This window comes from Monodelphis domestica, chromosome 4 (assembly GCF_027887165.1).
Source record: "Monodelphis domestica isolate mMonDom1 chromosome 4, mMonDom1.pri, whole genome shotgun sequence".
Classification (NCBI taxonomy): domain Eukaryota; kingdom Metazoa; phylum Chordata; class Mammalia; order Didelphimorphia; family Didelphidae; genus Monodelphis; species Monodelphis domestica.
Genome location: NC_077230.1, coordinates 362,507,739 through 362,534,917, shown reverse-complemented (window position 1 = coordinate 362,534,917; position 27,179 = coordinate 362,507,739). Strand labels below are relative to the sequence as shown.

General features: G+C 42.3%; 1 protein-coding gene across 2 annotated transcripts in view; it reads left to right on the top strand.

Moving 5' to 3' along the window:
* The window catches only part of STK40 (serine/threonine kinase 40), a 67,310-nt gene that overhangs the window by 37,850 nt on the left and 2,281 nt on the right, over positions 1 to 27,179 (top strand). For both annotated transcript variants that reach the window (XM_056795161.1, XM_001364472.4), the window contains exons 7-10: positions 17,515 to 17,630; positions 24,911 to 25,055; positions 25,321 to 25,440; positions 26,189 to 26,273. In XM_056795161.1, the coding sequence (XP_056651139.1) occupies positions 17,515 to 17,630; positions 24,911 to 25,055; positions 25,321 to 25,440; positions 26,189 to 26,273 (466 nt within the window). The remainder of the gene's footprint in view (positions 1 to 17,514; positions 17,631 to 24,910; positions 25,056 to 25,320; positions 25,441 to 26,188; positions 26,274 to 27,179) is intronic.

Sequence of the window (27,179 nt, the reverse complement as noted above, 5' to 3'; positions counted from 1 at the left end):
TAGGTTGTTTCAGTGTCAGAGCTAGCTTTACTATGTACTGTGGGAAGGCAAGTCACTTACCTCTCTGACTATGTCCTTCTCTATCAGATAAAAATGGTAGTATTTGCACTATCTACCCCTCATTATTATAGTAAAGGGAAAGTATTAGAAACTCTAAATGCCTCCCTAAATGAGAAGTAGTTGTTGTCATATTTCCCCTGGCTTAGATTGAGATAGGGATCCTCTAGTGGAAAAGGCAGGAAACCTGTATCCTTCACAGAAAAGCTGCTTTGGTTCTGTTGGAGCTCATCCATATTTAATCCCAAACACCTCCAGCACAGTATCATGTCATTCAGCCCTGCAGAGTAACATTTTCCAATATACTCCATTGAATTCTGTAATTGTCTTAATGAGTGAGTCTATGTTAGGCTTCTGTCTTGGGCAGAGAAAGTTTCTTAGGAATCAAAGGAGTTTTCCTTCTCCATGGTGTCCTAATGTCTCTTTCTGAGATATACTGATTGTCTACAATCTCCCTAACTCTTGACTTGGGGCTGGAGGGTCTGCTTGCTTCCCCCAAGTTGGACTAAATGATATGTCACGGCTCTTTCTGCTCTAAAGTCCTTTTGATTATCTAAAATAGGAACAAAAGGTTCATCTTTGAAGATATGTCTGGCCTCCAAGGTCTCTCCAGGCTACATTTTCAACTCTGTTCATCTCACATGCAAGGCTAATGGAGGCAGAATGGTAGGGAGGCTAGAATGTTTCTTCTTTAAGGTTTCAAGAGTTTCCCCTTGAACACTGTGACCCAGTGGTTCAGTCTCATTCCATTGGTTTGCCATTACTCAGAAACCCCAGCATGGTGCAGTGGAAAGCTACCAAAAGGCCTGGTTCCTAGTCTTGCCTCTGCAGGACTTGGGTGAGGCACATTTTCTCATTTGTGAAATGATAGAGTTGAACTAGGTGATTACTGAGACGCTATTTGGCTCCCCCGTTTTGTTATCGTAAGAGTTCTCTTTTTGCCACAGTTCTCCGGTTCTGTTGATCAGGCTCTGTCAGTTTTTCCCAAAAAAACTGGAGCCTCATTTTCTTTGAGTTTGGAAAGCAGAGGCTCATCTTTGTTTTATTTGTGCTGGCCTTTGCCAGCACATCCACAGGTTTGTGAAAGGTCTTTAAAGCCTCCTAGATTGTTGTCAGGTTGCCACATTAGTAACCCTTGGATTTGACCAGACTTTATCCCTATATTCTGTTTTCTGCCTTTCTTAACTCTTCAGTAGCTTATTTTATACTATAGGAAGGGAAGGCTCTAGTCTGTTCAAGTCTCTTGGGGAATCCCAAAAAAGATTATTTTTTTTAAGCCTCTTCCTCCATCTTCAGATTTAGAAAGTGTTACAATTAAAATTCTCTGAAGATGGTATATTTTTTACAATTATTTATTAGAGAGAGAGAATCCCATGATCACCTGGCCCCTCCTAATTAATCTCAGTTTGCCACATTTGTCTCCATACACTAGCCCAAAGTGATTGCACCAGTAAGTCTCCAGACCAAGAGCTGAAAAGCCCAAAAAAAGCCCTGTCACTTCCTCAGTCCCCTCTTATAAAGCCATTGACGTCACTTCTGCGTCTCTGATTTAACTTCAGTCTGGGTCAGATCCAGGCTTCCGGATGCCAGGAGTCACATGAACTAGGGGCCAGTCTCCTCTGGGAGTCAGGGAGTCACAAGGCCTCTGGCATCCTTCCAGAGTATGAATGCTCACCCAGTCAAAGGGTGGACGGATACCAACTAAACTGGGTTTTCAAACCAAATAAGAAGTAAAATTTATATTAAATTCACACAAAAAAAGCTCTCATTAACCAGCTTTTGAGTGTCTGCTAAATGTTAGGTACTGTGTAGCTCAAGATACAAGACAAGAATGGGTCCATCCCTGCACCAGCTAATAGAACTGGGGATGGAGGAAAATGGACTTTCTTACTGTTTAATCTCTTCAAGAGGAATGGAGGCTTCATGACCTTCTTCCCCAAGCTGAACAGGTTCATCTTTCTCATCTAAAGGTATAAAAGTGCTTTCTAAACTGTAGCTCTTTGAGATCAGGAGTGTATAGGTTTTACTCCTTTTTAGAGATGAAGAAATAGAGACTCATTTTTAGACTTGCCCAGCTTCTGTGTATCAAAAGACAGACAGAAGTCCAAGCCCTCCACTCTTCTACCCCCACCTCATGTAGTTAGTACCTTTACTAACAGCACAGTTCAGGGGAGCATCCCAAGATCTACAAGCTTTGGAGAATACTTTTCCCAGGACTGGTCCTCTCCTCTCTGAAGGCCAGCCTGCCAAACCTGCCCTGGTGCCTGAGGGTCTCATCATTCAAAGTACTCCTTGAGCATCAGGTGTAAAGCTTCAGAAGGCCATTGTTAATAGGCACATGAGCTGCCTGGAAGAAGCAAAGCAGAAGACTGGAAGCCCTCCTGGAACAAAATAGGGGGAAGGATGAGTGAATTCTGTTTTCCAAAGATGGCATGGCTCAGGAAGGGGAAGGTCTAGGTAGAGATCTACAGTGGAGACAGATTTGGCCTTGGCCAAAAGTTGAAACAGCTAAGAGTAAGTCTGACAAACTAGATTTCTCCTCATTCCAGCTATGGTGGCTCTTGATGGCTCCTGTTGAAAAATGTTTTACAGGGGGCTGCTAGGTGGCTCAATGGTTAGCCAGGCCTAAGGACAGGAGGTCCTAGGTTCAAATCTGGCCTCAGATACTTCCTAGCTATGTGACCCTGGGCAAGTAGCTTAACCCCCATTGCCTAGCCCTTACTGCTCTTCTACCTTGGAGCAGATACTCAGTATACTCAGTTCTAAGACATAAAGTAAGTACAGGTTTACATTTTTTAAAAAAAAAGGAAAAAAAGAAAAATGTATTACCTCCTCAGTGGGGTCTTGGGGAACACAGAATCCTGTGTTTCCCATGACTTAGAGCTGAGCTTTCATTGGCAAACTCCTCCTTTCACAAATAAGGGAATGTGGGTGCAGAGAAGTGGCTTTTTTGTTATAGGATTTAGCACTAGAAGGTTGCCTAAAGGTCATTTGGTCTACCACCACCCCCATCCCTCATTTTACAGTAGAAGCAGCTGAGGATCACAGAAATAAAGTGATTGTCCAAAGACATACAAGCAGCAGAAGCATCAAAAAATGTATGTTTTTTTGTTTGTTTTTAAACATTATTTTATTTAGTCATTTTCATACATTATTCATTGGAAACAGAGATAATTTTCTTTTCCTCCTTCACCCCTCCCCTAATCAATGCATGATTCCACTTAGTATTACATGTGTCCTTGCTCCAAACCCATTTCCTTGTTGGTATTTGCATTAGAGTGTTCATTTAGAGTCTCTCCTCAATCATATCCCCTCAACCCCAGTAGTCAAGCAGTTGCCTTTCCTCGGTGTTTTTACTCCCACAGTTTGTCCTCTGCTTAAGGATAGTGTTTTTTCTCATAGATCCCTGCAGATTGTTCAGGGTCATTGCACTGCCATTAATGGAGAAGTCCATTACGTTTGATTGTACCACAGTGTATCAGTCTCTGTGTACAATGTTCTCCTGGTTCTGCTCCTTTCACTCTGCATCACTTCCTAGAGCTTGTTCCAGTCTCCATGGAATTCCTCCATGGAATTCCTTTTAGCACAATAGTATTCCATCACCAACATATACCATAATTTGTTCAGCCATTCCCCAATTGAAGGGCATCTCCTTATTTTTCAATTTTTTGCCACCACAAAGAGTACAGCTATGAATATTCTTGTACAAGTCTTTTTCCTTATTATCTCTTTCAGACAGTCTTTTATTGCCCTTTGGGCATAGTTCCAAATTGCCCTCCATTATGGTTGGATCAATTCAGAACTTCACCAGCAATGAATTGGTGTTCCCACTTTGCCACATCCCCTCCAGCATTCATTACTTTCCTTTGCTGTCATGTTGGCCAATCTGCTAGGTGTGAGGTGATACCTCAGAGTTGTTTTGATTTTCATCTCTTGGTTTATAAGAGATTTAGAACACTTTTTCATGTGCTTATTCATAGTCTTGATTTCTTTAACTGAAAATTGCCTATTCATCTCCCTTGCCCATTTTTCAATTGGAGAATGGTTTGATTTTTTGTACAACTGGTTTAGCTCTCTATAAATTTGAGTAATTATACCTTTGTCAGAGGTTTTTGTTATGAAGATTGTTTCCCAAGCTTCCCTTCTAATTTTAGTTACATTGGTTTTGTTTGTACAAAAACTTTTTAATTTGATGTAGTCAAAATTATTTATTTTACATGTTGTGACTCTAAGTCTTGCTTGGTTTTAAAATCTTTCCCTTCCCAAAGGTCTGACATGTATACTATTCTGTGTTCACCTAATTTACTTATAGTTTCCTTCTTTATATTCAAGTCATTCACCCATTCTGAGTTTATATTGGTGTAGGGTGTGAGGTGCTGATCCAAACTGAATCTCTCCCATACTGTCTTCCAATTTTCCCAGCAGTTTTTATCAAATAGTGGATTTTTGTCCCAAAAGCTGGAGTCTTTGGGTTTGTCTTAGACTGTCTTGCTGAGGTCATTTACCCCAAGTCTATTCCACTGATCCTCCTTTCTGTCTCTTAGCCAGTACCAAATTATTTTGATGACCACTGCTTTGTAATATAGTTTGAGATCTGGGACTGCAAGGCCACCTTCCTTTGTATTTTTTTTTCATTATTTCTCTTCATATCCTTGATCCTTTGTTCTTCCAAATGAACTTTGTTATGGTTTTCTCTAATTCAGTAAAAAAGTTTTTTGGAAGTTCAGTGGGTATGGCACTAAACAGATAGATAAGTTTGGGTAGGATGGTCATTTTTATTATGTTAGCTCATCCCACCCATGAACAATCAATGTTTTTCCAATTGTTTAGATCTAGTTTTAATTGTGTGGAGAATGTTTTCTGGTTGTGTTCATATAATTCCTGTGTTTGTCTCGGCAGATAGATTCCTAAGTATTTTATATTGTCTCAGGTGACTTTAAATGGAATTCTCTTTCTAATTCTTGCTGCTGAACTGGGTTAGAGATATATAGAAATGCTGATGACTTATGTGGGTTTATTTTGTATTCCTGCAACTTTGCTAAAGTTGTTGATTATTTCGACTAGCTTTTTGGTTGATTCTCTACGATTTTTTAAGTAAATCGTATCATCCGCAAAGAGTGACATCTTGGTCTCCTCATTGCCAATATTAATACCTTCAATTTCTTTTTCTTCTCTAATTGCTACTGCTAGTGTTTCTAGTACAATATTAAATAATAAAGGTGATAATGGGCATCCTTGTTTTACTCCTGATCTTATTGGGAAGGCTTCGAGTTTATCCCCATTGCAGATGATGTTTGCTGATGGTTTTAGATATATACTGTTTATTATTAGGAAAGGCCCTTCTATTCCTATACTTTCTGGTGTTTTCAATGGGAATGGATATTGTATTTTATCAAAGGCTTTTTCTGCATCTATTGAGATAATCATGTGATTTTTGTCAGTTTACTTGTTAATATGGTCAATTATGTGGATGGTTTTCCTAATATTGAACCATCCTTGCATTCCTGGTATGAATCCTACCTGATCATAGTGGATAACCCTTGTGATGACTTGCTGGAGTCTTTTTGCTAGTATCCTATTTAAGATTGTTGCATCTCTATTCATTAGGGAGATTGGCCTATAGTTTTCTTTCTCTGTTTTTAACCCGCCTGGCTTTGGGATCAGTACCATGTTTGTGTCGTAAAAAGAATTTGGTCAAACACCTTCTTGGCTTATTATGTCAAATAGTTTGTATAATATTGGGATTAGTTGTTCTTTGAATGTTTGATAGAATTCATTTGTGAATCCATCTGGACCTGGGGATTTTTTCTTAGGGAGTTCTTTGATGGCTTGTTCAATTTCTTTTTCTGATATGGGGTTGTTTAGGTAATTTATTTCTTCTTCTTTTAGCCTAGGCAATTTATATTTTTGTAAGTATTCATCCATATCACCTAGATTGCCATATTTGTTGCCATATAATTGGGCATAGTAGTTTTTAATGATTGCCTTAATTTCCTCTTCGTTAAAGGTGAGGTCTCCCTTTTCATCTTGGATACTGTCAATTTGGTTTTTTCTTTCCTTTTTTTAATTAGACTGACTAGTACTTTGTCTATTTTATTTGTTTTTTCAAAGTACCAGCTTCTAGTCTTATTTATTAAATCAATAGGTCTTTGATTTTCAATTTTTTTGATTTTTAGGATCTCTAATTTAGTCTTCATCTAAGGATTTTTAATTTGTTTTTATATGAACTCAAGGATATAAATTTTCCCCTGAGTACTGCTTTAGCTGCATCCCATAGGTTTTGAAAGAATGTCTCACCATTGTCATTTTCTTCAATGAAGTTATTGTTTCTACGATTTGTTCTTTAACTAGCTGGTTTTGGAGAATCATATTGTTTAATTTCCAGTTAATTTTTTATTTATCTCTCCATGTACCCTTACCAATTATTATTTTCATTGCATTGTGGTCTGAGAAGGTTGTGTTTATTATTTCTGCCCTTTTGCACTTCTTTGCAATGTTTTTGTGCCCTAATACATGGTCAATTTTTGTGAATGGACTATGTGCTGCTGAAAAGAAGGTGTATTCCTTTTTGTCCCAGTTTATTTTTCTCCACATGTCTACTAACTCTAATTTTTCTAAGATTTCATTCGCTTCTCTCACCTTTCTTATTTATTTTTTGGTTTTTAGTTCGGATAGAGGAAGATTCGGATCTCCCACTAGTATAGTTTTTCTATCTATTTCATCCTTGAACTCCTCTAGTTTCTCCTTTAGAAATTTGGATGCTATGCCATTTGGTGCATACATATTGAGTACAGATATTTCCTCCTTGTCTATACTGCCTTTTATCAAGATGTAATTATCTTCTCTATATCTTTTAACTAGATTTATTTTTACTTTGCCTTTGTCAGATATCATGATTGTGACTCCTGCCTTCTTTTTATCAGTTGATGCCCAATAGATTTGGCTCCATTCTCTTACTTTAACCCTATGCGTATCTACCTTCCTCATGTATGTTTCTTGCAGACAGCATATGGTAGGGTTTTGAATTCTAATCCACTCTGCTATTCGCTTGCGTTTTATGGGTGAGTTCATTCCATTCACATTCAGAGTTATGATTACTAGCTGTGTATTTCCCAGCATTTTGATTTCTACTCCTGATCCTGTCTTTTCTTCTTGCACTATTTCCTTCTACACCATTGTTTGTTTATAATCAGTCCCCCTAGATCCCACCCTTATTTTACTTCACTTTCTACCCCCCACTTCTTATTTTCCCCTGTAGTCTTTTTAAAATTGCCCCCCCCCACCCCCCTCCTCCCTTGTACTGCTTCTCTCTCCACCAGTCCGTTTTTTACCCTTCTACTCCCCTATAGGGCGCAAATCTATTCTCTTCCCCAATGGATTGGATTGTTCTTCCCTCTTTGGGTCAGTTTCAAAGCACATAAGAGTTGAGTATTTCCTATCTCCAACCTCTTTACCCTTCCAGTGTATCAATGTTCTCCCCCTTCCCGCCATGAGCTTCCTTGTGACATATAAATTTATTCCCATTTGTTTCTTTTCCCATTTCTTTTATTATTAGCCTCTTTTTTTTTTTAGATCTGGTTGTACACACACACACACACACACACACACACACACACACACACACGTATATGTATTTATGCATGCATATATCTATATACCTATTTATGTCTTGTCCTATCATCCTATATAGTTTGTCACTGTTGCCTCTAAGTGTAATTCTTCTAGCTGCCCAGGTGATAGCAACAGTTTTTAAGAGTTACCAATGACCTCTTTTCTTATAGGGATACATATCATTTTAATTTATTGAGTCTCTTAAAAAATTTTTTTTGTTGTTTTGTTTTTTTCCCCTCTTTTTTAATTACCTTTTGATGGTTCTCTTGAGTTCTGTCGTTGGACATCAAATTTTCTGTTCAGGTCTGGTCTTTTCTTTATGAATGCTTGGAATTCTTCTATTGTGTTGAATGACCATACTTTCCCCTGTAAGAATATAGTCAGTTTTGATGGGTATTTGATTCTTGGTTGTAGACCTAGTTCCCTTGCTTTCTGGAATATCATATTCCATGCCTTTCAGTCCTTCAGTGTGGGTGCAGCCAGATCCTGTGTTATCTTCACTGTGTTTTCGTGGTATCTGAATGGCTTCCTCTTGGCAGCTTGTAATATCTTTTCTTTGGTCTGATAGTTTTTGAATTTGGCTATAACATTCCTGGGTGTTGTCAGTTGGGGATTAAATAACAGGAGGTGATCTGTGGATTCTTTCAATCTCCACTTTTCCCTCTTGTTCTAGGATATCGGGACAGTTTTCTTGAATAATTTCCCGTAGTATTATGTCCAGGCTTTTTCTTTTGTCATGGTCTTCTGGTAGACCAATGATTCTTAAATTGTCTCTTCTCGAACAATTTTCTAAATCCTCTGTTTTGTGAATGAGATGCTTCATATTTTCCTCAATTTTTTAATTCTTTTCATTTTGTTTTATAGTGTCCTGCTGCCTTGTGAGGTCATTTAATTCCAGTTGTTGTATTCTGGTTCTTAAAGACTGGATTTCATCCCTGGCTTTTTGGTCATCCCTCTCCTTCTGGTCTGATTTTCTTTGGAGGTCATCTTTCATCCTCTTTACCTCGTCTTTCATCTCCTTTTTCTCATCTTTCATCTCCTTTGCCTCATTTTCCAGCTGATTGATTTTGGCTTTCAAGACACTATTTTCTTGTTTTAGTTAAAGTACCTCTGTTTCCAGATGACTTATCTTAATTTTTAAGTTCTTTTCCCAATTGTCTTTAGCCTCTCTTAATTGTGTTTTGAGTTCTTCCACAGCCTGTATCCAATTCGCTGGGATTTCTGATTTATTGTTTGCTGATCTCTCCCCCTTTGTTCCATTTGCTGAGTAGAAGCTGTCTATTGTAGTCTCTTCTTTTTCTGTTTGCTCAAATTCACCCCTTCTTTACTCCTCGTATTTGTTTGTGCTCTTACTCCTCTCATTTTTTTGGTTTTGGGGGCTTCTGTCAGTCTCCCCTCTTGGAGCTTTAACTGGAGATCTCAGTGTAGTCTCTGGTGGAGGTTTGTTGAGGTTTGAGCTTCCCTGTCCTCTGGAGGCTTTTGATTGGATTAAAGTCCAGCAGTCATTGAGGATGGGTGTGGTGCCTGGGCTTTCCTGAGTTCTGGAGACTTTTGATGGGATTAAGTTCTGCTTAGTTGGGCTGTGTGTGCTGAGTCCAAAACTTCCTGGAAGGCTGGAGCAAATATGGAGGATTTCTACAGCTCTGGCCAGGCTGCCAGGTCTATGCTCCCTCTCTAGCTTCTTCCCCACCGTCTGTGTTGGACGCTCTGAACTTGGCACAGCCCTGCTTGCAAGGTACGCCCTCCAGACCAGCACCTTTGCCTGCCCAGAAGTTCCCGTTGCCTCTAGAGTTTCAGCGCTCTGGGTGGGAGGGGGGATGGGTCCTGGGACCTTCCTTCTGTCTTCCCCTTAAACCCAAGTGTTCTCGGATTCCGGCTTTTCAGGGGGGCGTACCTTTTGAATTAAGTCCAGCAGGAGGGTTCCTTGGCTCTGTCTTGTTAAGTTTGGTTTTCAGTCCCCTGGGAGCATTCAGTTTGTGATTGGTTAGGAAGGGTATTCAGAGGTCTGAACTTCTGCTCCTTCTAGGCCGCCATCTTGACTCCGCCTGATCAGAGAGTGTATTTTTTTTTTTAAACCTCACTTTCTATCTTAGTAACAACTCCAAGACAGAAGGGCAGGTGTGCTAGGAGCTGAGGATAGAGATCAAACAACAGCCCTGGGAGCCTTGATTTCTTTATCTTTAATATGGAGTCAAACTAGATCAAGGCTTCTGAAACATCTTTGTGTTATGGACCCTTCTGGCAACCTGGTGGAACCCTATGGGTTCTTTTCCAGAAGAAATAGAATTACAAAAGAAATAAATCTATATTGAAATATAGTTATCAGGATTGGGGGGGGGGGGAAGGTTCATAGACCTCAGTTTAAGAACCCTCTAGACCAGAAAGTCTCTAAGCTTTCTTCCTGCTTTAATGATCTGTGACCTCAATGAACTCTGGGTCAGTTGGCCATTTTTCATTTTGGTCATTATTAAAAGCATCCTGCCAGCAACACATCATTGACATTGAGCCTAGCAAAGGAAAAGGTGTAAAAGCATTACTGAAATGTTCCAAGCATTCATCCCTGCATCATTGTCCTTGGAGTAGACATGAAGATGGAGTATTACCTAGAAGCAAGTTATCACCTTTATGTAAAACACTATTTTTCAAAAATAGCTTTTTATTAATATCTTTAATTTTCATATTACCAAGATATATCCCCATATCCTTCTTTTCTCCTCTCAGAGAGTCCTCCCTTATAACAAAGAAATTGTTTTACAAAGAAAGAAAAAGAGGAAGAAAAAACCTGCTGTACTATGCAAATGTTCTGTACCCATGCTTATCAACCTCTGCCAAGGAGCAGGGGAAACATCTTCTCATTTCTGGGGCCAAGCTTGTCATCACTTCGTTTTTAAAAATTTTTTATTGATGTTCCTTTTTTTTTTCCTCTCACTCACTTTCCATTCAAACCCCACCCCCACCAACACAACCCTCCCAAATAAACAAATGAGTATAGTTAAGCCAAACAACTTAATGTTTAAATTACTTTAAACATACCCAACTCAAAGCCCCCAGACTTTTGTAGTCTTTTATCTGGCTGCTATTCTGAGGTGACTTGGTGTCATTGAAAGCCCTGTGCAGTTCAGAGAACAAGAACTAAGAACATTTAGAACAAAAATTTCCAGCCATTTTTTGGGTGCTGGAAAATTGTCTAAAACAAAACAAATGCTCTTAGAATTGCATGGACTCACTCATGTGGTTTAAAAACATTTTGCTGAACTGCCCTGCTAAGCTACAGTCTTGCCCATTTCAGGGTATAACAATTAAAAGAGTGGTTGGTATAAACTGTTACAGATAAGAGTGGTTGCCTTAAATTGTGACTGCGTAAATATGATTTCAAATCAAAAATATAGTGTTTGCCAGGGAAAAATTCCCAAATATGAAATATACCCATGTCAGCTGGGTTTTTATGGAGATTTTAATTAATACAAATTAAGGAATTAATGAAAGGGAGAGAGAGAGTAAGAGAAAATAATGAGAAAAGTTGTAGCCCACCCTTGGCCCAAGCCCTAAGAGAGATCAGTCAGTCTTTAATCCACTCACCACAAGATTTGTCTCAAGCAAGATTCTAGTGTTCAGAGAGACCCAGCTACTCCAACTAGTCCGAGCTCCAATTCAGCTTTGGCAAACTGAATTTTCAGCCAGCCATCCCAGTTCTCTCAGAGAAAGTTCCTTTTAAAGAGAATTTTCTCATATGTCACCTCCCCTAAGTTCTCACATCTACCAATCACAGTAGACGTTTTCCAAAGGACAGACCATTCTTAATTCACACCTGAGTAGTCTAAATTTTTGAGTAATTCACACCTGAGTAGACTAAAACTTCTGAGTAAGTTCATACCTCTTTGCCCCTTGCAAGTTTGCAAGTTGCTTGACCTTTTAGTGATTAATTTGACCTTCATAGGTACTTAGCACCTTTTTGTATTAGATCTAAAAATAGACTTAGCTTAAGGCTTTTGCCTCACTATAAGTATGAGTTAAGTACTTTTTCATTGTTCAGTAAAGAGTTTACAACTTTATCTTCCCCTAAAGTATGCTTAAGTATGGGTGAAGTAGAGTTCTCTCATTCCTGATTAAGTACCTTCATTGTTTAAATGAGGAATGGTCTTAACCAAATCTTATGAAGTAGGGTCTGAGAATTTTAAAGATTCACAAGGGGGATTACCAGGACTATTTGAAAACAGCTGATCTGAAAGCACATTAGTATCCCTTGGGCCAGCTAGTTTATAAAAATTAGCTGAAGCTCTGAGATGAATGAGGGGAAATTAGGGTCAAGTAGTCATAACACATTTCTGAAGCAGCATACAGATAGGAATCCTGAAATCACTGGACAGGCCTTTAAACTGCCAGTAGACCTCTTCTGATTCTGAACTTATTAGTCAATTCTAGGCTATCAGAGTTCAAAGCCCTGCCATTTCCTGTTCCTTCCCATTGCAAGGCATCAGTTCTTATGTACTAAATTGCTGCCACTGAGTTTGTGCTCACAAGACCACAGACCTCCCTCCTTTCCTTCCCCCTCCTTCCTTCCCTTCCAGCTCCATTAGAAAAGAACTCCTGCCAACCTTATAGAGCACATTCACTAGGCCTCAATCATCCCATTCTCTTCTCCGTCCTGCTTATGGTGTAGGCCAATGATGTCGAACCTTTTAGAGACCAAGTGCCCAAATTGCAACCCTCACACCAAATGTGAGCCCCCAGCCTTACCCCACAGGAGAGGGAAGAAGTGCTCCCATTGGGCTGCTGGGTAGAGGAAGGCTAGGTGATGGGAGAAATGTCCTCAGGTGAGTGTGAAGAGGGGGAGGGTAGCAGCCCCCTCCAGCATGCATGCCATGGTTTCACCAACATGGATATAGGCTGTCTGTTGACATACTCCTGCTAAACAGACTGCTCCTCGAAGCTAGTGACCTCAAAGACCTCATCTTTGTAGCCCCCCAGGGCATTGTCCACAAAATCTACCTAATACAACCAGGCCCCGAATGTTGTTTGCTGATGTTCTGCTGCTGCTCATTAAACCTTAAACCTTAGAAGTGACAGGAAAGCACTTTGAGGGCTGCTTTTCATAAACTTAATGCTTAGGCAGCTCAATAAGCTTGAGAATCTTGAGGTTATTTTTATCTCCTATTTACCTTCCTCTCATGCAGTTTCTAGGGATCACTTTTCTCTTGACCTTCTGTTCACCTACCTGTTTTGCACCACACCAAGCATTGGAGAACACTAATGAAGTAGTTCTGTAGCATCTGAAAACCTTGGAGGATCAAAAAGCATTTGCTATTCAGTCAATCCCCTTTTCACCTTGTCTTGTGATTAGCATCCATATCAGTTCCAAAATGGCATAGTCATTACTGCCTAAACAAACAAAGCCTTTCCTTATGCCAGAACTCAGAAAATCCAGAACAACATTGGCACTTTTAAATTTTTATTGTGGTATATCATTTTCAATAATTATCTTACAGAAAAATATGAATTAAAAAAAATTAAACTGAACACAGACATGTATCCCTCAAAGGTCTCCTAAATCATCATCATTTCACAATAAAACCAAACTCTAATGTAACCTTATTTGGCCAGCCACCTCTTTGTAACATTTTTCTCATGGAATTTATTCTGCTCTTCCCAATTTTATTTGTCCAGAACTAATTAATAATGTTAGATGGAGTATTACCGTAATGTGCCCACCCACTCCTGATAGTGGAAAGAAGAATCTGACACTGACTGGAAATGAATATTTTTTCTTTTCCTTTCCCTCCAATTCACTTCCTCCTAACCTTTAGATAGACTGTCAGGCCCAAGGACTTGAGTGAGAATTGTACAAGAATAATTAGAAGTGAAAGCAAACCAGTTTTCTCCTTTTTTCACAGTTTACCCAGGTCCATCATAAAAAATGTCACATTTTCTTCAGGCCCTTGCACCTCTCCAAAACCCTAAAAATTTTGTTCCTTTCTTAATAATTGCAAAGTGCCACTCATACACAGCCCCCACTCTGATCCTTATGCAGCAGAAGTTGAGAGCCAGACTCAAGAACTATGTCCCTATCCATCCTCATCATCTTAGTCCCTCTTGCTGTCCTTTTACTATTTCTGAATTGAGTAAGGTTTCTACTTTTATTCTCCAGCATTCCTCAGTAAGGGAGCTGGAGGAACCCTCTAAATGTACCCCTGGTGCCTCCATAGGACCCTACTTTCCTGGAGATTTAGGAAGGAAAGGACTCTTTCCCAAGGAGGGATGAATATCCTAGGTTTTTTTAATGTTAGGTTTGGGGAAGAGTTCCATAGTACATAGCTTTGTGACCATCACTTCCATTCACCCTACCCTTGAACTAGGTGCATAAAATTGATGGATGGAAACATATTTAATTACTTGACAGCACTTATAAATATTCCTGGCATCTAAATCCAAAGTAAATCTCCTCACATTTCCCTTGCCTTCTGAACAAACAGAATCTGAGGGCAGCATGGGCTGGTACCAAAACTGGCTACTTCCTCTCTTTTTCCCCAGGAGAAGGTGGTTTGCTCTGTGATGAATGCAGAAGTTATCACCCAGAAAACCCATGTATCCAAGAGTTTGGGTTTTTGTTTCTTGTTGTTTTTTTAGCCCAGCATTATGTAGTGACATTTAGCAGGAACTAGATTCTATAATTATAAATTAGAGCAGACTTCCTTGACTAAATAATACCAGGCAATCCCTAACATTTGGGTGGCTGCTAATTTGAATACAAAACTTCTAATTTAACCGCTACAGACCTGGCTATATTTTGTTGAGCTGGCCTTGTATATTGTTATGGGGGAGGAGAAACTAGCATCTTCTCGGTGTAGAGATAGAAGAACTTCTTTCCTGTATCCATTTTGTTCTTAACTTTTAAGACCCCCGGTGTATAATGTGAGGCTTCTATAGTTCTCTAGGCTGGTTCTCTGTTGCTGATGACTGGGCTGCTGCCTCCTTGAACTGGCTCAGTTACTTCCTGGACAATCCCTTCAGTGATCTCATCAGGCCAGCATGCACGGACTTGTAAATAGTGTTTTGAAAAGGCAGAGAATGATTAAGGCCTGTGTGAGCTATTGCTTCAGGGCCAGGCAATTCTTCCATCTACACTTCTGGGAAGCTATAGGGTAGAGATAGCCAAGTGACTCAAACTTGCCCTGATCCCCAGGAGCTCTTTCTGTTGAGGAAGATGCACTGTGCTCTCCCCTTGGGAAAGATTGCAGTTCTTATTCCAAAGGAGATTAAATCAGCTCAGTTCTAGAGGCATTTCTCTTGCTAATTTTTTTTTTAACCCTTACCTTCTGTTAGGTTCCATACCAAGCATCAGTTCCCAGGCAGAAGAGTGATAAGGCCTGGAAAAGACTTGCTCAGGGTCATCTAGCTGAGAAGTGTCTTTGAGTGCAGATTTGAACCCAGAACCTCCTGTCTCCAGGCCTGACTCTATCCACAGAACCTCCTAGATGCCCTGACAATCTTTAAAGCTAGAATAGGATGCTTACCCTCTAAGACCTGAGGAAGGAAAAGAGCATTTGCAATTCAGCAAATATTTATCAAACAGCTACTGTATACCAGTAGGCTATGTTCAATGCAAGGGGAGTAGCTTACAGAAGTAAAAACATAGTTTGCCCTCAAGGGGCTCCCAGTCTAAGTAGAACATAGATACAGATGGAGGACTAATGCAAAATAGAAAACAAGAGATAAAGCCTCCTGGAGAAATGGAAGAGAGACTTAAGCTTGCTCTCCAGAGCTGTTCTAAGAAGCACTTAAATACACTAGATTCTACGAGTCAAGTGCAAAGAAGGTGCTGAGAGATGAGCCATTGGAGGAATCACAGATAGTCAGCCCTCACCTGAGTGGAGCCTCAGAACAATTAAGCAGGTTTACAACCTGCTAAATCATTAGTGAGGCCAAGAAAGGAGAAGTATTTCAGGAGAATTCCCAACATGACTTTGGTTTCTTGGGGAGCCCTTAAGAGTCAGTTCAGTTTCCCAAATGTGTTTATTAGTTGTTATCTGTGAAGATAAGATTCAGAAGCACTAATTGTCAAAGCTTAAGTGGGTTTAAGAGATTTTTCTTCTTAAGAATAGGATAGGGGGCTGTGATTTGACAGCAGTTTTACAGAAGACTAAGGGGACTTCAGCCTCACTCTGAATCAGCATGAGGTGGTGTCCTCTTGGGTAGCTGTAAGAGAGCCCTGGCTCCTGGGGAGGGGGCAGTGGTGGGCCCTTTGCACCACACCCTACTCAGACCACTTTGGGAATATTATATTGGGTTCTGAGTGCCACAGTTTTAAAAAATCAGACTTAAACTGTAGCATGTCTGGAGAAAGGCAGCCAGGAGGGTGAAGGGCCTTGAAATCATGGCATGTAATGATCCTTGAAGGAACCTAGGGAATGATTAGCCTAGAGGATAACTTTGTCTTCAAGTACTCCAGGACCTCTAATGTGGAAGACAGTCTGATGAGACTGATTTTGTCTGGACTCAAACAATGAATGAAATTGCAACCAACAAAAAGAGAAAAGGAGAGAAATTGAGGCTTAATGTCACGAAACAATTACCTAACCATTAGAGCTATTAGAATTGAAATGGGCTTCACCTTGGAAAGTGGTAGATCTGTCTCTCACCTCACATACGTCCCTACCCCTTCTTGGCAGAAGTCTTCAAGCAGAAAGTAGTGGCCTCTGGTTAGGCATGTCATCGAGGGACTTTGCTAGGCAACTGGAGGGCCTGTCCATGCAGCTCTCAAATTCTCCACTCCTGGAATTCAGTTTAAGCCCCTCCTTTGTGCTAAGACCATTCTCCATTCTGGGGATGCAAACTCTGATGGGGGGAGAGGGACGACATGACAATTATGTGTACCCAGATAAATACAAGATACATATAACATAATATGGAAGGCAAGGGGAAAGCATTAACAATTTTGGGGGAAGAGGGGCAATCAGAAAAGACCTCAAGAAGTAAGGAGTATTTCAGCTAAATTTTGAAGGAGCTTTTGGGAATTGCATTATGCCAAAGCACTATGCTATGTCTAGTGATACAAAGACAAGGCAATCTCTGCATCAAGGAAGGAGTTGACATTTTATTGATGGTTCAAGTCTTGTCTGATTGGAGTCTAAAGTACATGGATGAGAGGGAATAATTCAAGAAGCGTCTGGAGAAATAGATTGTAGAGGATGGGTGGTCGCTCTTTTTTTTCCCTTTTCTAATTAAAATTCTTCTGCCCTAAAATCATTACTAAATATTGATTCCAAGGCATTGGAGGAGCATTAAGAGCTAGGCAATGGGAGTTATGTGACTTGCTCAGTCACACAGCTTGGAAGCATCTATAGTTAGATTAAAACCCAGGACCTCCCATCTCTAGGCTTGACTTTCAGTCCCCTAAGCTGCCTAGCTTCTCGTCTCTCTTCCCACTCCATCCCTTTTCTTCACTATTTAAGGGAAATGGAGCCCTGGGGTGAACGACCTTTCAGACTGTGACTGCAAATGGATCCCTGCCTTTCCTGGGCTGGCTACAGGCAGCTACAGATGTTTAGCCTGTGGACCAGCAGGGCAAAGGGGACTAATGAAAATTGTTGTAAGAAGGTACCAACTAGATTGGCAAGGTTAGAACAAATGCTGGTTTTGCTTCTTTTGGCCTATGTGCGCCTCCCTGAGGGGCAGACTGATAGACTGGCTGGCTTAAACTCAAAATAGCTCTTGGAACAGGTAAGTTTGAAACTTTTTGGTTTTGTAAGAACTAGACAAAGGTGTTTTTCTATATCTGAGGAGGGAACTTCCTTAACTTCAGCCTTGTGATGCCATTTATTTACTAAATGAGTATCTCTTTCTTCAAAGAACCCACAGGATAACCATCACCAACTTCTGTCTTGGAAAGCACCTTGTGAGTGAGGATGATTTGCTGAAGGATCAGAGAGGAAGCCCTGCATATATCAGCCCAGACGTGCTCAGTGGTATGTGACACTTGTCCAAAAACCTAGGGAAACTGCCCCTTCCATCTTGAAACACTGACTATGGCAGATTAGATTTTCTTTTTCTTTTTTTTCCATTTTAAAGGAGATCTCATTTTCCCAACTGTATGTAATTACACATACAATTGTCAACATATATTTTCTGAAATTATAAGATCTAAATTGTCTCCTTCCTATCCCATAGTAAGCAATTTGATCTGGGTCATACATGTATTATCATGCAAAACATGCCTCCATATTAGTCATTGTTGTAAGAGAATACGCATATAAAAAACCAAAACCTCAAAATAAAAACAGAAATAAACTAAAGTGAAAAAATAGTTTGTTTTGATCTGCATCTAACTCCACAGTTTTCTCTGGAGATTGATCATAAGTCCTTCAGGGTTGTCCCAGATCACTGTATTGCTGAGAGTAGCCACGTCTATCACAATTGATCATCATATAGTATTACTATTAGTATGTACAATGTTCTCTCGATTTTGCTTAGTTCACTCTGCATCAATTCCTTCAAATCTTCCCAGCTCTTTCTAAAATCGTCCTGCTTATCATTTCTTATAACACGGTGGTATCCCACAACCATCATATTTGTTCAGCCATTCCACAATTGATGGACATTCCCTCAATTTCCAATTCTTTGCCACCATAAAAGAGCAGCTTTTTTGTACATGTGTGTCCTTTCCCTTTTTTTATGATCTCTTTGGGATACAAACCTTGTAGTTATATTGTAGGATCAAAGAATATACACCTGTGATGACGAACCTTTTAGAGGTGGAGTGCTGAGCCCTGTCCCTACCCCCAGACCAAGTGCCAAGCCCTGTCCCCCTTCCGCCCCCTATCCCTTACCCCAGACAGCAGACAGGGGAGGGAGGAAGCCTTCCCATTGGGTTGCTGGGGTGGTTGTGTTGAGGAATGTCTTTAGGCAGATGGAGAGGGATAGGGAAGCAGCTGAGTCCCTCTGGCTTTCTAGGAACAAACTCTGGCAAGGCAATTCCACAGAGAGCTCTGAGTGCCCTTTTTGGTATGTGTGCCATAGGCTCACCATCACTGATAAAACAGTTTTATAGCCTTTGGGGCATAGTTCCAAATTGCCCTCCAGAATGGTTGGATCAGCTTACACCTTCACCAAAAATGCATTCATGTCCCAATTTTTCCCCAACATTTATCATTTTCCTTTCCTGTCATATTGGCCAGTCTTATAGGTGTGAGTACCTCAGAGTTGTTTTAATTTGCATTTTGCTAATTGAGAATGTCTTAGAACATTTTTTTCAAGTGATTATTGAAATACTTGTAGTACTTTTCAACAAATGTAGAATAAAAAAGAGTCTATTATGTTCTCACCATAATCCACTTTCAACAAATATATAAACATCAGTTAGAGGTGAATGAAAAAATAGTCGGCCCAGTGTTCTAGACCCACATGCTCTTTTTGCCTTCTGTGGCCATTGTTACTTCTCCCTCTTAGCTCTGGGTTGTTTGCAGATTTGATAAGAGTAAGCCATGACTTCCTCTTTGGTACTAGGGATATATAGCCCATGGTCACTCCACTGGATCATTCCTTCCAAGTTGACATGGGAACACTAATGACTAATATCAAACATACAAACAATTCCAGTCCCCCTGATTGTACTGTTGTCCATCCTATACTTTCATTGTCTTTTCTCCAAGAGCTGCTGGAGGTTCTCTATTGTACTAAAATTTGTGAGTTATGTAGCAGTCCCCTGATTTGCCTGTCTGGTAATGCTTTCACAAAAGGAAAGGAAAATAGGGTTTAATCTAAAATAACCTTTTTTATTTTTTAAATGAAGCCATGCTGGCTCTTTGCAATTATAGCTTCCTTTTCTGGTTATTCATTAATTTTTTTTTAATGATTCAGCTTACAGTTTTTGCCAGAAATCAGGTTCACTGGGTTGTGGTGTGTGACTCTAATTCTCCTCCCCTTTTTTTTTAAAAAAGAGCCCTTTATCTGACATGTTGTACTTATTTATTTGTTTGCTTGTTTTTCATGCTGTACTTCTTAACGTCAGCTAGGTAGGTTGGTGGATAAAGTGCTAATCCTGGAGTTAGGAAGATCTGAATTCAAATTCAGGCTTACACAGTTATTAAGTTGTGTTATCTTGAGCAAGTCACTGTCTGACTGTAATAAATGGAGATAATCATAGCACCTACCTCTCAGAGTTGTTGTGAAGATGAAATAAAATATTTATAAGGGTTTAGCACAGTGATTGGCATAGTAGGTACATAATAAAAGTCTATTTTCAGGTATCACTATCAGTCATTCAGCAATCACATCCAATTAGTTCCTTTATTACTTAGTAGATAGTGTACTGGGCCTGGCACTTAACCTCAATTTCCTTATCTTTCACATTTTATTCAGTGGGAGAACCCCCTCACTCCCATCATTTTGAGACACTTTTTAAAGATTGACTTGGAAGGATTATCAGAGTGATTTGATTTCAGCTTTTGCTGCTACCAAGACGCCATCTTGGCTCCACCCCCCCCCCCCCTTGAAGATTAGATTTTCAAGGAGATTTGTATAGTGCTCAGTCTTGGAGGCTTTCCCCAGAAACATCATGTTCCATTCTTCTTCTTTACTAGCTCCAAGAAAGGATTGGATCTCTCCACTCTTTCTATCATGTTAGGCAACTGGAGAGATGGTGCATTCTTGTTTGTTTGGTTTTTTGTTTGTTTTTTTAGGGTTTAGACTCTTCAACTAACCTATAGTGTACTATATAAGTCTGGGTCTCATGCAAGTACAATTTGGAAATTTCCTCTCTTTAGTCCCTGAGACTTGTTGAGTTCTTTTAGCCTCAGAGACAGAGCAGTAGAGAACCCATCCAGGGAGTCAGGGCAACTATCTCCGAGTACCCCAACCAGAGAAATAACTATATTCAGCAAGAGTTTCCTCAGAAAAAATCTCTAAATAGGAAAGATGATTTTCATATCTGTTGTTTCCTATCTCCTGGCACATATACTAACTAAAGGATTCCTTAGCCTTCACAGCCCCTCTGAAAAACCTGACATTTTAGTAGCATTGGCCTTCCTGGCATCTGGGGGAGATGGTAGCAGCATTTGCCAAATTCATTAGTACTTGTCTGGGAGTGATTAGCCTCTGCCAAATGGGCCAGAGGACTAGAGATAGACTTCTGGGACTAGAGCCATGAAAGCAGCCATAGCTCCCACTTCACCTTGCTTCTCCTGCTCAGGCCTAGCCTGGTCACCGTGACAAAGAAATGTACCTGTGTCCGGCCTTCTCAGTATTAGAGTAACAATAAAGTTTATTTTTAAACCCATGCTCAGATATTGGAGACTTTTTTTTTACTATTTCTAAAGGATAATTTGGGAGAGGTGTGGTGGTGGGACCATTGCAAGGAGCAGCTGGCACCTGTCAGGAATGCCGATACCCGTGAAATGCATGTGTGTGTCGCCTGTGTAGTGCCAAGGGCTGATTGGCACCCAGAGTGTGAACAGGTGGCCTCATTTTGGGGTAACAGAAGCTGTTTCAATCTCCCTGCTGTCATCTCCAACCTTCTCCTTCAACTCCTTATTCTCTACTTGTTAGGAAAAGTAGAGATATTTGTTTAAAAGGAAGGGGGGGAGATTTAGTTGATGGGAGTGATCTCAGATACTTTATTAGGAGTAATAAGTAGTATCTTCTCCCTAGCATCTTGCTGAATTTACACACCTTGGTCTTCACTTAAAGATGCACCCAACATACCTGCAGAATCCCATGAGAGGAGAAGTTCATTGGGTGAAGGGGGCAGTTGTGTGCCATTGCATGCATGAAGGCAGAGCCCCTGCAGTGGTTGTTACTCGGACATTCGGTCATGGCCCCCTGGACACTTTTTGACCTCAATCCTATGGATCATAATGTCCCTGAGATTTTCTTGAAGATACTGGAATAGTTTGCCATTTCCTTCCAGAACCACAGGAAAGAAGGTCACTGGGCAGCTTAGGCCTATATCTTCTCTGACCCAGCTTTGGGTACAAAATCCCCAGCCCCCAAAGCGAGAGGACAGGATCCCGAGAGCCCATCATTGTTTAGGCAAAGAGGAAACACTCCATTCCTGACAGTCCAAACTGAAGAGGAACTTCTTTATCTCTAGGCCTGGCATAGGAAGCTGTGGCTGATGGCTTTTAGTTTTCTCAGGAAAGAGCCGCCTACTTGACTAAAAGATTCAGCAACAAGGATTTGTGGGAGATACCCACAGCCTGAGGAGGGAGGGAAGAAGTGGAAGACAAGATAAAGGTTCAGAACACCTCTTTTTAGCTTTTTAGAACTAGGAATAATTTGTTCAACTAGTGAGGCCTGCCCTGGTGACTCACAGGCTGAGTCAGAGGAAGCAGTGCCTTTTATTCCCCCCGTGGGTCAGCACTAGGGCTCGATGTTGGAGCCTTCCTGGGTGGCTCCAGCCACTCTTCTGTGAAACAGATGAGAAAGGCTGGAGGATGAGAGAAGAGGGGGTGTCCTTGGAGGACTCCAGCAGATGAGGAGCAAGCTTAGCTCTGGAGAGTGATGCCATGTACCAAATGGGGTGGCCACTCCTGCTTTAGGCAGGAGGGCCAGGCTGCTGCATGGCCTGCCTCCTCCCCAGCCACCTGAGCCTCAGTATCAATGAAATCTCTCTTAGGGCAATTGGCATCCAGGGTCAAGGTCTATCACCTGCCCCTTGATCTGGCTGCCTTGAAACTGGCTTCAGAATCCATTGTTTTCTTTTCTTATTTTTTAAACCCTTACCTCAATCAATAGTATTGATTCCAAGGCAGAAGAGTGATAAGGGCTAGGCAATGGGGGTCAAGTGACTTGCCCAGAATCACACAGCCAGGAAGCATCTGAGGCCAGATTTGAACCTAGAACCTTCTGTCTCTAGGCCTGGCTCTCAATCCACTGAGCTACCCAGCTGCCCCCTGTTTTCATTCTTAAAGATCTATTTTGCAAATGTTCTCCTGGCCTGAGGCGCAAAAGGAAGTGGTCATTATGCACACTGGGCAGAATGTACACTGAGCAAGCAAATCTGTGTGGAACCTTCCTCAGGCAGCAAAGGTTTAATGATGTGTGTTTGTGTTTGTATTTATATAAATTATACTGGTGCCTCTAGTCAGCAAGCCCACTTCCAGGGAAGTCTGAACAGTGATCATATCAGCAAAATGTTAGGCTCTAAGACTCCAGTCTGCCTGAGGACTCCAGTGTTTGATTCCATCCAAGCTCTTGTCTCTAGGACATCCCTGACTGTGGCAGGCCAGAGAAGAGTTTGGCTGTTAGTAGATCCTGGATTCAGTAATAACTGGAGGCTTTCCTAGGCCAGCTAAAAACACTTCCTGAGCATAGACTTGATCGCCTCTTCTGGGGAGGTAGATGAGTAAACACAAGGCACCTTTCCCTCAAAAACTTTGAGGCTATTGGGGGAAGAGAAAAGCCTTGGAAGAAGACTGTCTGAGTCTACAAAGTTCTTATAAGAAGGATTATACTTGCTTTGTGTTGGCCCAGAGACCACAACTAGGAACAATGGAGAGAAGTTACCAGGAGACAGATTTCTTTTCAACATAAGGGAGTATGAATTTTCCTTCATTTCTATAAACTCCAGATTCTTACTTTTCCTTTTCTAAATGGTTTTGTGGTCATGCTTTAAAACAAAACAAACAAACAAAAAAACCCTTATCTTCTAAGTATTAATTCTAAGACAGAAGAGTGGCAAGGACTAAGCAGTTAGGGTTAAGTGACTTGGCCAGGGTCCCCCCAGCTAGGAAGTCTCTAAAGTTAGATTTGAACCCAGGTCCTCAGGACTCCAGGCCTGGTGCTCTACCCTCTATGGTCCCTAGCTGCCCTTGATTCATTTTTTAATATCTCATGGTCCCATGACTTCAGCAAGTTTGAGAAACTTGAAGAGGCGAGACTCACGTAGGACCTGGCCTTGTTCGAGCCCATTGGTGGTTGTCCATGGTTCGAAGGATAACAGACATGCACATGGTTTGGTTTCAGCCTGTCTTTCTGCCTCCCTCTGGGTATTCTTTGCTCCTTCTAAAGAGGGCTACCCTGTGAATAGGCCTGGGACCTTGCCTTGGTGTTGTTATGATTCAGATTGGTGGACCAACCACCAATGAAAGAGGTGCCCCTTCTGGAAGTGCAGTGGGGGCGGGATACATGGCCTCAGGGGGCCACAGTTTGGGGACCCTTGCTTTAGATACTGTTTTTTGGAGAGCTGTTTACTGAAAGCTTTTCACCTCAGAACCTGAGGTGGCGCTAGAGAGCTGTTTGTGTCAACTAAGTTGGAGTGGAGCTGAGACCAGAAGAAACGGTTAGAAACCTCGTCTTCTCTGGCTGAGGAGAGAGAGAAGCTGGTTGTTTCTATAAAAGATTTTTTAAATTACTTTAGGATTCATGATAAATTAGTGTAAGGTAGTAAGATCAAATTTCATATTTTAAGATAGTTGAGTATAGTTAAGTGTAGTATCTACCTTAGTAGATAAAGAAGAAGCTCCATGAGGAGCCAGTTTGGGGGAGGGTTCTGTGATATAGACAATTTTAGAATTGGGGATTAATAGATGCCATGCCATATTTCTAGTTTTTATCCTCCTTCCTTTTTCTACCTCAACCAGTAAAAAAGTAGGGTTGGATCAAACTGCTTTCTGAAGTCCATCCATCGCCAGTAAATAGTTTAACAACTAACAGCTATAATTATTATAACAACTTGCCTATATATAATGCCAACAGGAAGATCAATATAACAGATCATAGTTTGGCTATCAATACACCTATTATAGTTGAACCTAATCAATAGCAGTTTTAGTTTGATTATTACAGTGTGTCCTTCCCTGTTCCTTTCCAGCCCACTCCAGTCTAGTGCCATCTTGTCCATAGAGCCTTCCCAGATTAGTCAGTGTTTCCTGTGCTGTTCAGCTCCTCGTAGCCCTTCTTGCACAGACAGTGATGTCTGTACCTTGTTACCTTGCCCCTAGAAATGCGGGGGAGGGGGGCTGTATCTTATTTATCTTTCTGTTCTTGGCACCATTTCACGATGCATTGTGCCTTGTGGGCACAGAAGGAAGGACATATCAAAGACAACTTCCTGAAGGAGGAAGCATTTGAACAGACCCTTGAAGGAGGACTAGGAGAGTGCCAAGTGGCATGGGGAGCTTTCTAGGCAGATAGAACAAGGTAGAGGCACAGCCACAAGAAAGCACAGGGTCCATGAGGGAGGTTTGGGTCCCTCCGCCAGCTCCCTGGGCCTGATCAACGGAAAGGACTCCTCGTGTTTCCTCTGCAGGTCGCCCGTACAGAGGGAAGCCTAGTGACATGTGGGCCCTGGGAGTCGTGCTCTTCACCATGCTGTACGGGCAGTTCCCCTTCTACGACAGCATCCCACAGGAGCTCTTCCGGAAAATCAAAGCTGCTGAGTATACGATCCCAGAGTGAGTCCTGCCCGCCCCTGGCCCCAGGGTGCCTGCCCAGGTGCTTGTGGTGAAGGGGGGGAGAATTGCCAGGGCACGAGAGCAAGTGTTGTCTTGGCCTGGCGCCAAGGCCGGGTCAGGAGCCTCCAGAGCAGCAGCTCACAGGAGGAGATCGCCTGGGCATTTGTTTGAGAGGAGGCCCCCGCCTGCCCTTGGTCCACACTGTGCCTCCTTCCCCTTGTGCTCCCGGGCTCACAGCCTCTCTCTGCTCTCTTTCTCTGGTCAGAGATGGCCGCGTTTCCGAGAACACTGTGTGTCTCATCCGGAAGCTGCTCGTCCTTGACCCCCAGCAGCGCCTGGCTGCTCCGGAAGTGCTGGAGTCTCTGAGCGCCATCATCGCCTCTTGGTGAGTAGCAAACAGAGCGGGGAGTTCTGGGCCCTGAGGCTGGGGTGGTTGCCCTGTGAATTGAGATGTCAGTGAGGCCCTAGGAGGCCTGGTGATGTGAAGGACCAAAACATTCTTTCATGGTACAAAATCTGAGTAATTGAGAGCCGCAAAAACTCCCCAGTCTATGAGTCTGAGCCGAGACGTCCTCCATGATGCAAACCCCATCTGGTGTGCACATTGGGGAAGGGTTCCCGGTGCATGGAGGAAAGGACCGGGAAACCATTCCCAAATGTGGGCTTGCAGGAGGCTGGGGGTGGTCATGGAGGCACGACAACTCTTTCCTCATTGAAGGATCATTATTTGGAAGGAGGACTCAACTCCTATTTTAAAAAAGGGAGAGCATTTTGGAAGAAGGGGGACAATCAGCTGGTCAGTAGAACAGGCTCGTGTAGTGAGCGTCCCATCCCTGGAAGAAGACTCACACTGCAGACGGAGTCAGAGTTAGATGACCTTTGAAGCTTTGCTGCAGCTTTGAGCGCCTACGATATCATGAAATAGATGCTGGCCTCCCCGCTCCCCCCACCCGTTAGGGAGTTTCTCGACTAAACAGGCTGTTTCCACCCTGTTCACCATGGGAGGAGAGGAGGGGAACCTCGTCATCTCGGCCCCCCAAGGGGTATTGGGGGTGAGGGTGGCAGAGCTGGGGGGGGGAAGAGAAGAGGGAGAAGCTCTGCTGACACTGATGCCATGTCCTCTTCCCCTGTAGGCAGTCCATGTCTTCACTCAGTGGTCCTTTGCAAGTAGTTCCAGACATTGATGACCAGGTGAACAGCTCTGACAGCTCCCAAGAGGTGAGGGGCCAGACATTCTGGCTTAGCAGGGGCGCCCCGCTGGGGGTGTGGGGCCCACGTTTTCCTGTGAGCTTTTCAGGCAGTCTGTCCAATTGAAACTGAGCCTGGAGTCGTGGGGGGGGGGGGCACCCAACCAGACCCTTGACTTCCCTTGTGGTCCATGACCTTGAGGCCAGACTTAGAAGAGCACAGGATTGGTGTTAGGAAGACATTTGGGCGCCACTCACTATCCCCCGTGGCCACGGCAAAGTTATTATCCTCTCTCCTCTGAATGCTCCTCTTCCATAAAATCTGTCGGGATTTCTGCGCCCTGTAGTTGCATGCTGAGGGGTGATGCTCCCTGCCCTGTGCATTAAGAGGGAGCCCCCCAGTGAGCAGTACCTTGCCCTTAAAGTTGGGTGATTCTGAATCGCCATCCTTATCCCTTCCTTTCCATTTTACCTTCCTTACTCCTGGCTGCCTTTGTTTTGTCCTCCCCTCCGCTTCCTGGGCCTTTGAAAGCTTTCTCTGACTCCTGGGCTTTCACTGGCCCTTCCTGCTCTTCATCCTCTGAATGATTCATGCTGTCCTTTCCTCTCCCTTGTGCTCTCCTCCTGGGAAAGGCTCTGCTCGCACTCCCTTTGCTTTGAGAGGCCCAGACAGCTCAGGCCAGCCTGGGCGTTCGGACAAGGACACGTTCCTTATGAAATGCAGAGCCGAGGCTCCGTGTCCCCGAGCTCCCCCTCTGGAGCCCGAATCAGGGAAGCTAGATCCGGCCCATCTTCCCCTCCCTCCGCTCCAAGCCAAGCCCTGCCCTGCGCTGTGTGTGGGCCGGGGGCATCTCCTGGAGGACCCCCCACGGTTCTTGTACGAGGCTGTGCAGGCCTCGCCTCGGGTGCTCAAAGGACGGGCTCCAGCCAGGCTGTG